We start from the raw sequence: 14,572 nt of genomic DNA, 5'->3' as shown, positions 1-14,572 counted from the left end.
TTCAACATGGGTTTGCTTGTCCTCTTTTTAGTTACTAAACTTCTGCTGTAATGCTTCTGGAACTAGTTCATACGCTTTATCTTTAACAAAAGTGACACTTTTAAGAGCGCTCCGGGCAGAACAAGCTCTCTGGGCCTTGCCTGTGACAAGACACTGTAACGTTAGAATGCTACGACCATCTTTTTCATCAAATTCCGGCAGAAGACGGGAGTTTTCGGCAACCTCACAACCAGTAGATCCACTTCCACCACTGGCCAACAATGACTTGCGTGCTTTCTTTTCCGTTTGCAGCTCCAACTTCAACTCTCCCCCTTTTCCACGGGCACCTCAGCCCTCGTTCTTTCCTTCTTAAACTGGAGCTGTAATGTCTCCTTCTATAATTGACATTTTGCCCTCTTTAAGATAAGATAAGATAAGATATCCCTTTATTTATCTCGCATGTGGAGAAATTTGCAGTGGTACAGCAGGATAGTACAGAGAAAGAAGCACACATAGCAGATAAAAATACAATATTAAAAAAAAATATGCACACGGTGCCTATAAGTGTGGACATGTACAGAATATGGGGGTGGATGTATTTTACATAGTAAATACATTCTTATAGATTATTATAGTTATAGCACCACTTCTTGCCACTTCAGCTGATGATATTAAATGACCGAGCGCCACCAAGAAACTCAGATTTTGGCTTTGTAATTTGAGTTAAAGCACTAGGAGATGGTCTTTTTAGGAAGTCAGAGACCAAAGTAGAATTACGCTCATTATTACGCTTTTGTTCACCTTCTTCATTTGAGACTCCTACTTACCTTCTAAGATCTGAGTTCCAGCTTTTCTCCCTGAGCCTGACAGATCCTGTTGTTTGCAGGTGTGCCGGTTCAGAACGGCCACGTAGTGAGGAGAGAGGACTCCAGAGGCTCTCTGTTTATGGAGCCAGGGACCCCGGACAGCATTGAGGTGAGCAAATTTCCCAGCTCATTGATTTTTACCTCGTCACACTTTGTGGATGAAAAAGCAGCTGACATATATATATATCTAATATGTAAAGGGACTGTACTTATATAATGCACATTCCCATCACTTCAGCAGTCTCATTTACACAATCTCTCACCAGTCTGACAATACAAGGTTCAGTATCAACACTTGCTAATTGATAATGAGATTATTTCCAACGCCTGGGATTACATGGAAACTGACGGTCAAGCCGTCTCCATCCGGAGGAATATGAGAACGGAAGCTAAAGCCATATTTAACGAAAAGCTTGGGGAGGGTTTATCTGGAACAGGTGTGGTTCTCTGGGCATTTCTACTGTGTAAATATAAACTGCGGTTCTCTGGGCATTTCTACTGTGTAAATATAAACTGTTTGAACAAGTTGTCAGAGGAAAAACTTACCCGACACTTGATCCTCAAAGACAACTCGAAAGAAATGAGCTGTCGACATCACTTCCAGTATGGCTCCTGTTGTTTGTCCGCTTTAAGATCCTAATCTGGAAAATCAATCTGCTGAATCAGCAGACATGAACACCCACTTTCAAAACATTGACTAAAACTACAGCAGCGTCAATAGAAAACGGTCCTGTTGTGGCTTGAACCGGCCCGACGTGATGTGATCTCACCTGCTGCTTCCTGTCAGGACTCTCCCTGCAGAGTTCTGAATCTTTTAAATGGTTTTTAAGACACTGAGATGATAGGGGATTACAATAATCTACTCTGAAAGTAACAAAAGCATGGATTCCTTTTTCAGTGTCACTCTGATTCAACACATTACTAATATTAGAAATATTACACAGATGGAAAAAAAAAAACAGTCCTGCAGACTTTTTCTAAAGTGGGAGTTGAAGGATGAGTTCAGGTCAAAAATAACTCATGTTCTTCACAATGGTGCTGGAGGTCAAAGTAGTATGGGACGCAAGAAATATGTTTAGTCCCATTTGGAAGGGTTGTGACTGAAAATTCATTTTTCTCCGATATGAGGTACAGTGAAGAAGACAGATAGAAATCTCATTTTGGGCTTAAATTGAAGCTCATAAGCTCACTTTTATATACAATTGAGACAGTGACATGTTCATTAAAGTGCTTGAAAATATGCTCTTTTGATGAGAACTTTTCAGGCGAACAGACAGTTTTTTGTCTTTTTTCTGTATGTTCAGGGTGATATTTAAAAAAAGAATCCCCCAAAATGTTATTTTGCTAGTTTCCCCCGTGTGTCAGGATACTCTGTGCAAAATGTCATAAATATATGACAATCTATGCAGTTGTACTACCTTGATATTTGCATTTCAATAATTTCACCAGAAAACTTTTCCCTGAAATGAGGTTTTCTGGCCGCCGAGACCAAAAGGCCCAGAGCGAACTGGAAATATTAGTGGATAAACGGTAGCAAAGAACATCCTGAGGGGCGGACCTGGCTCCCGGCCTGTAATACCATCCAGTGTTAATATCACCTTTTGATAATTTGTCGCTGAAGAGTTTCGGATCATTCATAATAACTTCACTAGATCAAATAAATGGACTTTAATATTCAGTGCAACATGTCAGTGAGGCCGATAAAGTTGTTGTGTATTGTGATAAAGAAGCGATTTCTATATAAAGTGAATGTCTTCCATGAATTAATTAGGGTTTTCCTTCATATTTCTAATCCTACCAATCTGGAATTTGCAAAGCATGCCTGCACAGTGCAAGAAAACACACTTTATGTTGGTACTTATGACACTAGATTGTAGCCCGAAAGTGGAAATGCTTTCCTATCCTTCCATTAAACCTTCACATCCATCGCTGCAGTGTGATGGGTTCAAGGATTTCTTAAAGAAAAGTTACTTTTTTCTATTTCTTTTGCACAACCTCGAGTTGAAAGGCCATGCAAAAGTGTAGCGTGACACACAAGAGTAAATTTCCCTTCCATTGAGTGTGTGTTTGTGTTTGTGTTTGTGTGTGTCCTGCTGGGCTGCAGCTGCAGAGACGCTGCTCCACCATGAGCTGCAGTCCCATGCCCCCCGTCGGCAGGCTGGGGCTCTATGAGATCCGAGGGCTGCTCTTCTGCTTCCTGCACATCGTCAAGACGCTGTCAGAAGGTCGGTGTTGATCCTCACTCCCCTCAGTCGCTGGATTATTTCGGGACGAGGCTTAAGCGCGTGTAAATGCGTTCCTCGTCCTGCGCAACCCCATCAAAACAAGGCGGTGTTTATTCTAACAACAAGCCTGCTTTCACAGACACGTTAACGGCTTACTGGAACAAGATCGGTCCTCAGGATATCATGAACTTCCTCAATCTGCTCGAGTGAGTCGCGTCTGCACAATGCTGTCTGCAACCTGCTGTGATGAAAGCAACATCACCTCTTATGCAAAACACCGTGACTTATCAGCCATGAACAGATACTTATCAGACTTGATGCAAAGTGTTGCGTTTACTCCCCTGCAGGACCTGCCTGGTCCAGTTTCGCTATGTGGGAAAGAGGAACATCGGCAGGTAAAGTACTCGCCATACGTGACAGCTGACTCGAGGCAGTGTCCTGGAGACGCCCGGGTACTTTGATTAATCATTACTTTATATCAACTTTACATGCGGGACCTTATCAGGCTGGGTTTTATTGTGTGAAAGTGCCCTTCAGCTCCTGGTCACACTATTTTTATTAATACAAAAACAGCCTGGATGTGTCTTAATTTCCCGTACCCGAGTGTTACGATTCTGCTTCAAATAGACCCACACATTGGATCATTTGAAAACACGCCGCCCAAGCATTAGTTGCATTTATTTACCTCGTTTGTGCCAAATAATGGAACATTTTCGGGACAAATAGTGTGGCCCATGTGAAATCTGCGTTGGCGCCACAAGCAGTGACTTCACAGCCTTGGTCATGGTTTTGGCATGATCACCGTCTTTAAAATCTGTTTTCGTTTTCGCCTGTGGATCTTGGCAGTGATTCACAAAACAAGCCAGGCGAATGATTTACGACTGTTTTTCCGCATTTTTTTCATTGTTTCAAAATATTTCGAATGTTGTCTTATGACAAAACATGAAACACAAACCCCCATTGTGTTAAACCAAGTACAACCGTCCTTCAGGAGTCAGATGACTAGATCAGGTCAAAAGAAAGTAAGAGGGCATTGTTATAATGATAATAAGATGCCACGTATGAACCTTTGTGTCGAACTCGAGTCCCTCTTCATTTAATTTTTTTTATGAAATTCAGTGCAAAGTGACAATAAACTGCATCTACTAAGGCCACGTTTACACTTACCCGGGTATTAAAAAAAACGATTTATGATATTTCCCTGCGTTTGGGTACATTTACACATAAACGCAGCTACGGGTCATCACAAACGATGATTCCTGAAAACTCCGGCCACAGTGGAGATCTGGATAAACTCAGTGGGTGCATCCAAATAGTCCCTCCTATCTCCTTTCCCATCTACTTTTCCTTAACCCCGGAAGTGTTTAAGTGGCGGCCATAAAGAACGTTGGAATTCTCAATAAGCAAAGGAAAGGAGGCTCAATGCTACCTTTAGATCCTCCTTTAGCCGAGGAAACACTGATGCTTCCTTTACCAAAGGAGGCGAGCTCATGCTGCCCCACAATTCCTTGCGGCGACAACATTCAAAAGGGACCTTTGTGCAGCCTCTTCTCAGTCTGATTGGTTATATATTCCTGGAGCCTCTTTTTCTTTGACTTCAATTCAAACTTTGTGATATTTGGGATTATATCAGCGGTTAGAATCACAGGGGAAAGTGGTAGAAATGAAAGTGATGTCATCTACGGGCTGAAGGAAAAGTGGATAGGAAAGGAGAAAGGACGGACTATTCGGAAGCACCCTGTGTCTCCGGTTGCATCTAAAGGCGGATATTAAGGTCACAGTTCGTGACGTAGTAGTTTTGTTTTGTTGTTTCCATTGATTCTGATTGGCTATCATGGCTTCATGCTTCACCTTACACTGCCCCCTACAGGTTTGGCTGCTCATAGTAGCTCTGAGCCAAGTGGATGTGCAGGTCGGTGCCAATGAAGAGTTTTTTTGTAAACGTAGGAGGGGAATTATCTGTTTTTGTATAAACCCGGGTACGTGTAAACGTGGCCTGAAACACATCCTAGTTAGTTCTAACGAGTGAGTTCAATGAAGATCAACCAAAGAAGACTAGAGAAAAGCTCATGAAGGGGGCGGGGGGGTTCTACGTCAAGATATTTCAGTTTTATTGACAGACCATCATAAAAGCATAAAGTGGGCGCTTGATGAGTTGAACTTTCACAAGTTCCGGTCAGAAAATGCAGACACCTGATCTATAATGTCTCATTCTTGACGTCCGACATGTGCAGGTTAGATCTTTGGTGCAGGAGCTCCTTTCCTTTCTTGCTCTTGAGTCCATTTACGAAAGAGACGGTTGGATTTGTTGCCGTGTCATTTCTGCAGGAACCAGGAGGCGTGCACGCCCAAGCTCTTCTCCTCTGACAGGAAGTCTCAGACCATGCCGGCCATGCGCTGCAACCGCGCCAGCTTCATGCAGACGAAGATCAGTCAGTTCAGCACCATGGAGGCTTCGCTCACCCTCAATATAGGTACCGACGCCCAGCAGCCTCTGGGCACAATCCCGCCACCATTTCTAAGAAAGAGTTACAAAAACAACTTGTCCTAACTTATACTGTGGCAGAGGAAGTTTTCAATAAGTGGCAAATTTTCCTGTTGGAGTATATCTGTATTATTATTATTGACTTTTTGCGTTTTCAATTCAACGCACTAAAATAAATGAACCTTGTAACAACCAATAATGTAATAATGACTTTGGCCATTTTCAATGTTTAAATAGTAAAAGATGTTTTACAACTTTGATTGAGAGGCTGTTGCAGAGGTTATTGTTCATAAGCATATCGCTTTGACAAATTACTGTATAGGTTTTATTACATGGATAAAAAGCTACATTTCTGACAGTATTTGTTGCTACAAACCTTCGACATGCCGACTCGCCTCCCCCCTGTGGTTAATAAGACGCTGCGGCACATTTAAACTGGTGATTGAAAATAAAACAACCTTACTCTATTAAATAATTTCCATTCTAACAAGTAACAGTATGTCTGTGTCCAAATGATTGAAGTTATTTTGCAAAGCGGCGTTTAACATCACCACAGTAATTCATTATTCATTAATCCAAACTTCATGGCAGTTTCACTTAAGTGAACAGATTCAGGGGGGGGGGGAAACAGTTTACTGCCTTGAATACAGGTTTGTGAATTGTGTGAGTAATTAAGATTTATTGCAGTCTGAATTAAACTGTTTAGTTCTTTTTTTTCACACAACTATTAAATATTATTTTATGAAAGATGTAGCAGAAATTAAAAAAAAAAGAAGCTTTGAAACAATCAAAAAGTTTAAGAGGATTTCTTTTAGTTTTTAATATCTTGGAATCAGTTTATATATTTTTGATGCTTTTCTCATTTACTCATAAAGATAGGTTTAGCGGAGGGCACAGAGTTTAAATACACGATGCAACACTCAATGAAAGATTATTTTCCCTATTTTAATACATAATTTGCTACTTATTAAGTTATTGGCTTTATTCCATCTAAAACGGAGACAATGATTATTTGCAGGTATTAAGTTTAAAGAAACATGATTGGACAAAATAGGATCTTTCTGGTTGAGAATTTAACTGATTGACTATTTGTAATTGAAGCTGGGTTTTATAGGATTTTATGGAACTGGATGCACACTGCCACAATTCCCTGTTCTAACAGGGTTGTTCCCTGGAAAGGTAGTTTGCACTCCACACGGATATTTGAAGAGGTTAAGTGAGAAAGCACCTGCTAAAAATAACATCGTGTGACAACTAAACACAATCATTGGCAAAGACAAGTGTAATCAAGCTTTAATTCAAACATACCAGGATGACACTGTAAGTTTATACTCCGTGTGTGCGCGTGTGTGTGTAGGAACGGGTCCTTCAGAGGCAGAGATCCACCACCAGGCCCTCCTGGAGGGGAACATCTCCACCGAGGTGTGCCTCAGTGTCCTGGATGTCCTGTCCTTGTTCACCCAGTGTTTCAAGGTGAGCACACACACACACACACACACACACACACACACACACACACACACACACACACACACACACACACACACACACACACACACACACACACATCTTAGGGCCAGCTGTGTTTGTGAGACTCAACCACACAATGTAGTGTACAATTGTGATAAAAAGCAGTGTTTGTGAGCCTTTTGTGGTGTTTTTACATGAATCACCCAGCATCAGGTCCTCTGGAGGTTTGCTGCGTCGCGGTGTGATCCCATCATGAGTTGACCCACAAAGCGTGTTTACATATTCTAACTGAACACGATGAAACACAGAACAGAGACAGAACCCCAGAATCTCATTAGGTGGAAGACAATAGAGAACAAGAGCGCACGTGAAAGACGAGGCAGAGAGCGCTGTTCAAACACAAAGCAATTCAGTACTTTACAGAGAATTAAGAGAAATACATTCACGCTTTACAAAGGAATAAAAGCAAGCAATTAAAAATCTTAATCTCCTGACTTTTAAATATTTTTGCTGAGTCTTCCCCGTAACCGCTGACCATATGGTCCACCTCGGATCGACTTTACTCTGCGCTTTTCCCAAAAGGTGTTTGACGTCCCAAATCACCCACAAATGATACGTCTCCTCGTCAGAGGACAAAGGTGTCGCTCTGTTCCGGGTGCCTTTGCAAACAGCAGACACACCCTGTGCCTCTAACAGAGAAATGTGACATGTCTACATGAGCGCAGGAATTCCACGCGTATAAATAATGATTTTTATTTTTAACGTCGATCAATTTCAAACAGCAATTGACAACAATTAAGCCATAAAGCTACAAATCCTGTGTAATTTCTCACTGGTCATTGAGTGGTTGTGGTGAATAACATTTACATACAACAATACTTGGTTTGCTTCGAAATCCAATTTAATTCAATTTAATTTAAGCTGTTACAGTTAAAAAAAACCAACATAAAGTGAAGGGCTTATATACAGATCATCTTTACCATATCGGTATTTGTCGTCTAAAACCTTCGCAAACAACAGACTCGCTCTACGCAGCCAAAATAGAAATAATACATTTCTTCCTGAGCGGAGGAAGCACTTCACCGCATCACTAAAACAAAATTCGTTTATTTATATTTATTTATTTATTTCCGTACATGTACAAATACAGAAAAAGAAGCAAACAAAAAAAAAGACAAACATTCAAATGAGTAATCCAGAGATCACGTGACACGCACTCCAATTTTCCAATATGTGTGTTTACAAGTTCAAAAAGGGGGAAAGAAGAAGTATAATTTTTAATCCGACCCATTTACATCTTTATCGCAAGTTTCAAGTCGATCACTGTTTAAAAGAGAGTTGAAGGGGTTAAAAACGGCACAAAAAGGAGAATAAATAAGGTAAGAAAAAGGTTATAAAGTAAGTAAAACCTATTGTTTATTCTAAAAAAAAAGAATGTGTTAAGTCCTGATTTAAAAGAAGTGAGTGTGTCAGCAGTTGTTGAGGAAGTTTGTTCCACAGGTGAGGAACGTAGGAACTAAAAGCTGCTTCACCTTGTTTGCTTCTGACTCTGAAACACATACTAAGCCTCTTCCTGAGGACCTCGGCGGTCTGGATGAAGGATGAACAGTCTAAAGCACACGTGTCGAACTCCAGGCCTCGAGGGCCGCAGCCCTGCACGTTTTGCATGTCTCCCAGCTTCAACACAGCTGATTGCAATGAGCAGCTCGTTATCTGGCTTTGTGCTGAATGTGATGATGAACCATCAGGACATTCAGGGGAGGGAGACATTGAAAACGTGCAGGGCTGCGGCCCACGAGGATCTGAGTTTGACACCCCTGGTCTAAAGCAACATTTTTGACCTCCATTTTTAAACCACATCTTCTTTTGTTTTTAATAGTTGTGCATAAAAACACTGAATCATTTCAGCTTAAAGTGAATATTTCCCCCTCTGCCTCCCAGTTCGCTGTTTATCATTAAACGTAAATATTAAATATTCTATCACAGGTTACAAACTGAATCCTATTTTAATTCACTCATTTTGAGTTTAGTCAACGGGAGACTTTCTTTCCCCAAAGCCAGTTGAGAAACTTGGTTTTTGCACCATGTTGACCCAGTCAGTTGATCACTCTACAGCAGGTATTTAAACCTGATGAAGACATGTCACTTGTGGCCGCAATCAATCATCTGGAGTCATAAGTATTTCTGTGTTATGGTTGGAGTGGCGCCAGAGAATTTCCCTTCCCACCTTCTTTTTACCTGGCCTCCATGGCAACATTGTTTTCATACATTACTGATAGTCAGAATAAAACACAGTCTGAAGAGCTGTTTGAATAATTTTCTGGTGACTTCCAACAGGACTTAACTTGGCAGTTAATTCAGCCCACATGTCAGAGAGACGAACTTTCACTCAAAGCCACACGACTTGTTTAATTACTGTCATGTTGGAGAAAACCAACAACCAGAATCACTCGTCACTCAAAACTTAGCGACTGGAGGAAATGACTTATTGATGCCTGTTGTAAACATTTCAAGAAATAACTTTCATGAAGAATCCAAATCCAACAAATACAGTCGTAATTATCGGAACTGTAAGCTTTGATTATTTTCTATTTTACAGTGTTTTATGAAAGTTAAGTCAGATCGACTAAATTTTATTTCATAATTCACAACAAAGACATTTAAACTATCCGATAATTTCCACTTTGCAATGCAAAAAAAGAAATTCAGAATTTATATTTTGCTTCCTCCAAAATGTCCATATCAACTGTCTTTTATATACAAAATATCAAAAATTCTCCAAAATGTCTTAAATAATGGATTCATAGAATTCAAATAACCAAATTTTTTTAAATATGGCATTTATATTCAAGCTCAATACTTGAGGAAATCCAACAAAACACCACGCCGAACACAAGGGTCAACAAATCCTCAGGACGGGCAACGACGTCTAGTAGCAGCCAAAGGTGTGCTTATGGCCACTGACGCAAGCGTAGTGTGATAATAAATGAGTGTTCACGTTTCTCCATGTTACCTGTGTGATACCCAATCATGCATGTGGGCCGACACTTTCATTGCACTTTAAATGCTTCCTTGTTAAGTTGTTGGAAACATGTTGTTACAGTATACAATATTCTGATCTGAAGACATAATTAATTCATTATGTCATAATTATTCTGTGTGTGTGTCTGTGTGTCTGTGTGTCTGTGTGTCTGTGTGTCTGTGTCTGTGTCTGTGTGTGTGTGTGTGGGTGTGTGTGTGTGTGTGTGTCTCAGACCCAGCTGCTGGACAGCGACGGTCACAACCCCCTGATGAAGAAGGTGTTCGACGTCTATCTGACCTTCATCAAAGTGGGACAATCAGAATCTGCCATCAGACATGTGTTTGCTGCGCTCAGGGCTTTCATCAACAAGGTGTGTGTGTGTGTGTCTGTGTCTGTGTGTACGCTCATATAAAAACAATGAAATGTGTTTGCCGCAGCTTACAGAAGCTAATGGACTCTTGGAAAAAAAAATGCCGACCGCCCGGTTTCTTTAAAAAGAAGCAAACCAAGTAGAAAACCAAGCTGCAACATGACTGTGTGTTGTGTTTGGAATCGTGCCACGTCGTTCTCGTGGGAAGGAGCGCGATCGTTGTGAATGTTTTTGCGAGATATTGTACCTGTCACTGTTTCACAACTGTTACACTTCGAACTTTTACACATTTCGTCACATTACAACCGCAAATGTAAATGTATTTTATTGATAGACCAACACAAATTGTCACACAATTGTGAAGTGGAAGGAAACCAACAAATAGTTTAAAAAAAATGTTTTTTGCAAATATCAAACTGAAAACTCATTCACTCTGATCCCCTGGAATAAAATCTGATGCAACCCACTGCCTTCAGAAGTCACCTAGTTAGTAACTAGAGACCAGTCGTGTGCTTTCTAAACTGTTATAATCCAGCTGCTCTGTGGCCTCAGAACTTCATCGGAGAACATTTGTGAACAAACGGCATCATGAAAACTAGGGAACACGCCAAACAGGAAGAAAGTTGTGGAGAAGTTTCAAGCCGTATGACACAACTACAACCCTACCAAGACGTGGCCGTCCTCCTGAAGTGAAGGCCGGCAGGGAGAGCGCTGATCAGAGAAGCGGCCCAGACGGGCAAGAAGAAAGTTATTGTTGAAACGAAGCCAGAAGAAGTTGCAGTTTTCCACAAGTCGCGTTGGAAACACAGCAAACATGTGGAGGGAGGAGCTCTTGTCAGGCGAGAACGAAGCGGAACCTTTTGGACCAAATTCCTGTTTGGTGGGACAATTGCACTGCGTGGTGGAGGCAGCATCGTGCCGTAGGAAGGCTTTTCTTGAGGAGGGACACGAAGGCTGCTCAGAGTGGATGGAACATGGACGGAGACAATAGAGGACGATCTCGGAGGACAAGAGTCTGAAGAGACTTGAGAGTGGGGTGGAGGTTCGCGACTCTAAACATTCAGCAGACGTAATAAAAAGGTTTTAGATCAAAACGTGTTCACGTGTTAGAATCGACAGGTCAAAGTGCAGACTTTCTTCCAGTTGAAAATCTCTGGCGAGAGACTTGAAAGCTTGCTGTTCACGGACGCTCTGCATCGGATGTGACGGAGCTGGAGCCGCTTTACAAAGAGGAATGGGTGAAAGCTTCAGTGTCTAAAGGTGCAAAGCTGCCAGAGGAAAAAAAACCAAAAGACTTGAGGCTGTGATTGAGCTAAAGGAGGCTCTACGAAGTATTGACTCGTGAATCCAACACTATTCAGTCTTTTATTTAGAATAACATTTTCCTTCCTTTTCACAGTTATGCGCTATGTTGTGTTCTACATTTCACGCACGAATGTGTCCCCCCCACCCAACCCCGTCAGTTCCCGTCGGTGCTGTTCAAGGGCCGCGTGACGCTGTGCGAAGCGCTGTGCTGCGAGGTGCTGAAGTGCTGCGTCTCCAAGCTGGCCTCGCTCCGGGCCGACGCCTCGGCGCTGCTCTACCTGCTCATGAGGAACAACTACGAGTACACCAAGAGGAAGACCTTCCTGCGCACACACCTGCAGGTACAACGGCTCCACCGCTCTCGCGCTGGGCTCGCCAGAATCTACCTTTAATTTTTCTCGTATGCATTCGGTTGCTTTAATAGAGGCGTACACTCGCCGTTCTCTCCTCCCGTCCAGATCATCATCGCTGTCAGCCAGCTGATCTCCGACGTGGCGCTCACCGGCAGCTCGCGCTTCCAGGAGTCGCTCTCCATCATCAACAACTTTGCCAACAGCGACAAGGTCATGAAGGTAGAGGAGGAGACGCGACGCACGCCTCTGTTTGCTCGCACATTATTCTCAGTACAATTCCTGTCGTTTGTTTTGGCTGGGAAATGTTCACAAGCTTAATAGGGATTACGAATACCTCCGTCAATTGACTTCAAAGCAAATATTTGCCCATTGCTGGTAATAGAATAATCGTAGGCTGCGTTAAAAGGTTGTGTGATAAATATATTGTGCCAAGATTCAGTGCAGTTGAATCGGCAGTGAAGAATTTGTATTGTCATTGTCAATAAGAGCATTTCCAAGGACCATCAGTCCTTCTGATTTTACAATAGTTTGAAAAGGCTGGAGGTTCATGGCTGTGCTGTTCCTGCTGTTCCTGCTCTTCCTACAGTCCACGGCGTTCCCCTCGGAGGTGAAAGGTCTGACCAAGCGGATACGCACGGTGCTCATGGCCACGGCCCAGATGAGGGAGCACGAGAAGGATCCGGAGATGCTGCTGGACCTCCAGTACAGCCTGGCCCGGTCCTACGCCAGCACCCCCGAACTGAGGCGCACCTGGCTGGACAGCATGGCCAGAGCCCACCTCAAGAACGGAGACCTGTCCGAGGTACAGCTCACTGATACGGACCGGACCAAAGGAACCAACGAGTGTCTTTTAGCTTCCTGCTGAGGAGAAACTGACCGCAGGATTTGACACTCTGGACCTTGGCTCTACCTCCGTCATTTAGCGGGAGAAGTTGTTGTCACTATTGGCTTTCACTCATACCTGTGGTGTACTGCAGGGTTCACTGTTGGGTCCCATTTTATTCCCAGTTCATGCGCTCGCTCTAATAAACCAACATCGCCATGTTAATTTCAGGTTTCACGGTCATAGTAAAGTCACAGACGATTGATTTGATAATACATTTTTACCTTTTTTCTTCTTTTTATTCGCCTGGCCATATTTCCCACAATCAACCGACCTAAAACAGGATATTTTTCGCTCCAAAGCACTGTAATTGGAGTACTGTAAAAGTCATACAGATTTAAAAAAAAAAAAAAACCTGGTTAAAATACACATGAAGCAGTTAAAAGTGATTTGCTGTCCAACTGTATTCATTTGACGAGAAAAGCCACTTGTCTGTTAAAGCAGACATCCCGATATCTGGATATACTGTAGCAATAAAGGCGGCCGAGGACTTGAGAGGAAGTTGTGCAGCGAGACAGTGGAGTGTTTCTTCATGTACTCTGCGGTGGAATGACACGGCAGCTTTACGAGCTGCATGCGCTGTGAAATACTGAGGTTTACCTGCAGTTGGCAGGGCTGTTTTGCTCGGTGTAGACTCTGATGGGAAACACTTGAGAGCACGATTCAGTTTTAGAAAGAAACAGAAAACAATAAAATCTTTACTGTCTGTGAATTAGGGAGCGGTGCACACAGATATCTTTTCTTTTTTTTTGAACGACGTGAGTTTCTTTAGGTTTTTTGTTTTTAAAGGTTTCTCATGTTGCACTCTGCTCAAAGGTCAAAGATCAGGAGCGACGCAAATCTTCAATGTTAGTGGTCCAGCTTCTTTTACTCTTTTGGTTCAAGTGCATTCATTTGTTATTGAGTAAGATCGTGAGAACTTTCTTGGGGGTCGGGCGTCTGCCGCCTGCAGCTCTTTAGAACCAATCTTTAGCCTGATTCCTGATCAACAAACTGGAAATAGACCAATTGTTGCCACATTATTTGAACCATGAAGGGCGATGACGTGATTCTGACAATGACGTTTCTGAGTGACGAAGGTTAATAAATACAGTGAATTTTGGTCAATCTAGATTGTTTTATTCATTTTTATTATCGCACGAACAAGAGTAAACTTAACTTTTGTGTTTATTTTATAGCCACTGTGCAACGATTTCCCCTCACTAAACCTGCTGCCTGTCTCTGTCTCTGTCTCTGTCTCTGTCTCTGTCTCTGCAGGCCGCCATGTGTTACGTTCATGTGGCTGCGCTCGTTGCTGAATACCTGCACAGGAAAAGTAAGAACTCCAAGCACCGATGAGGCTTACTCAACCAACACAACGGAAATCTGGATAATTAGTTCTATAAACAAATCAAAACTGCCATCGAGGCCGTTGCATTAACCGAGCCGCCACACATGCCATGATTCAAAACGTTGATTTAAAAAAAAAAAAAAAATTCAAATCCCTGTCTTTGTTTTTCGTCCTCAGAGTTGTTCCCGAGCGGCCTTGCTGCTTTTAAGAGGATCACGTTCAACATTGACGAGGAGGCGGCCATGAAGGAAGACACGGGAATGCAGGACGTTTACTACACTGAG

At 42.3% G+C, this 14,572-nt stretch overlaps 1 protein-coding gene across 2 annotated transcripts in view; it reads left to right on the top strand.

Annotated features, from left to right (window-relative positions):
- dock11 (dedicator of cytokinesis 11) overlaps positions 1–14,572 on the top strand; it is a 61,090-nt gene that overhangs the window by 38,349 nt on the left and 8,169 nt on the right. For both annotated transcript variants that reach the window (XM_080486441.1, XM_080486442.1), the window contains 12 exons: positions 866–954; positions 2,950–3,070; positions 3,210–3,276; positions 3,418–3,465; positions 5,399–5,544; positions 6,913–7,028; positions 10,280–10,417; positions 11,881–12,063; positions 12,181–12,294; positions 12,662–12,877; positions 14,216–14,273; positions 14,466–14,572. In XM_080486441.1, the coding sequence (XP_080342567.1) occupies positions 866–954; positions 2,950–3,070; positions 3,210–3,276; positions 3,418–3,465; positions 5,399–5,544; positions 6,913–7,028; positions 10,280–10,417; positions 11,881–12,063; positions 12,181–12,294; positions 12,662–12,877; positions 14,216–14,273; positions 14,466–14,572 (1,403 nt within the window). The remainder of the gene's footprint in view (positions 1–865; positions 955–2,949; positions 3,071–3,209; positions 3,277–3,417; positions 3,466–5,398; positions 5,545–6,912; positions 7,029–10,279; positions 10,418–11,880; positions 12,064–12,180; positions 12,295–12,661; positions 12,878–14,215; positions 14,274–14,465) is intronic.

Source organism: Lipophrys pholis, assembly GCF_963383615.2.
Source record: "Lipophrys pholis genome assembly, chromosome: 18".
NCBI classification, from domain to species: Eukaryota; Metazoa; Chordata; class Actinopteri; order Blenniiformes; family Blenniidae; genus Lipophrys; species Lipophrys pholis.
This window is presented reverse-complemented; position numbering and strand designations above follow the sequence as displayed.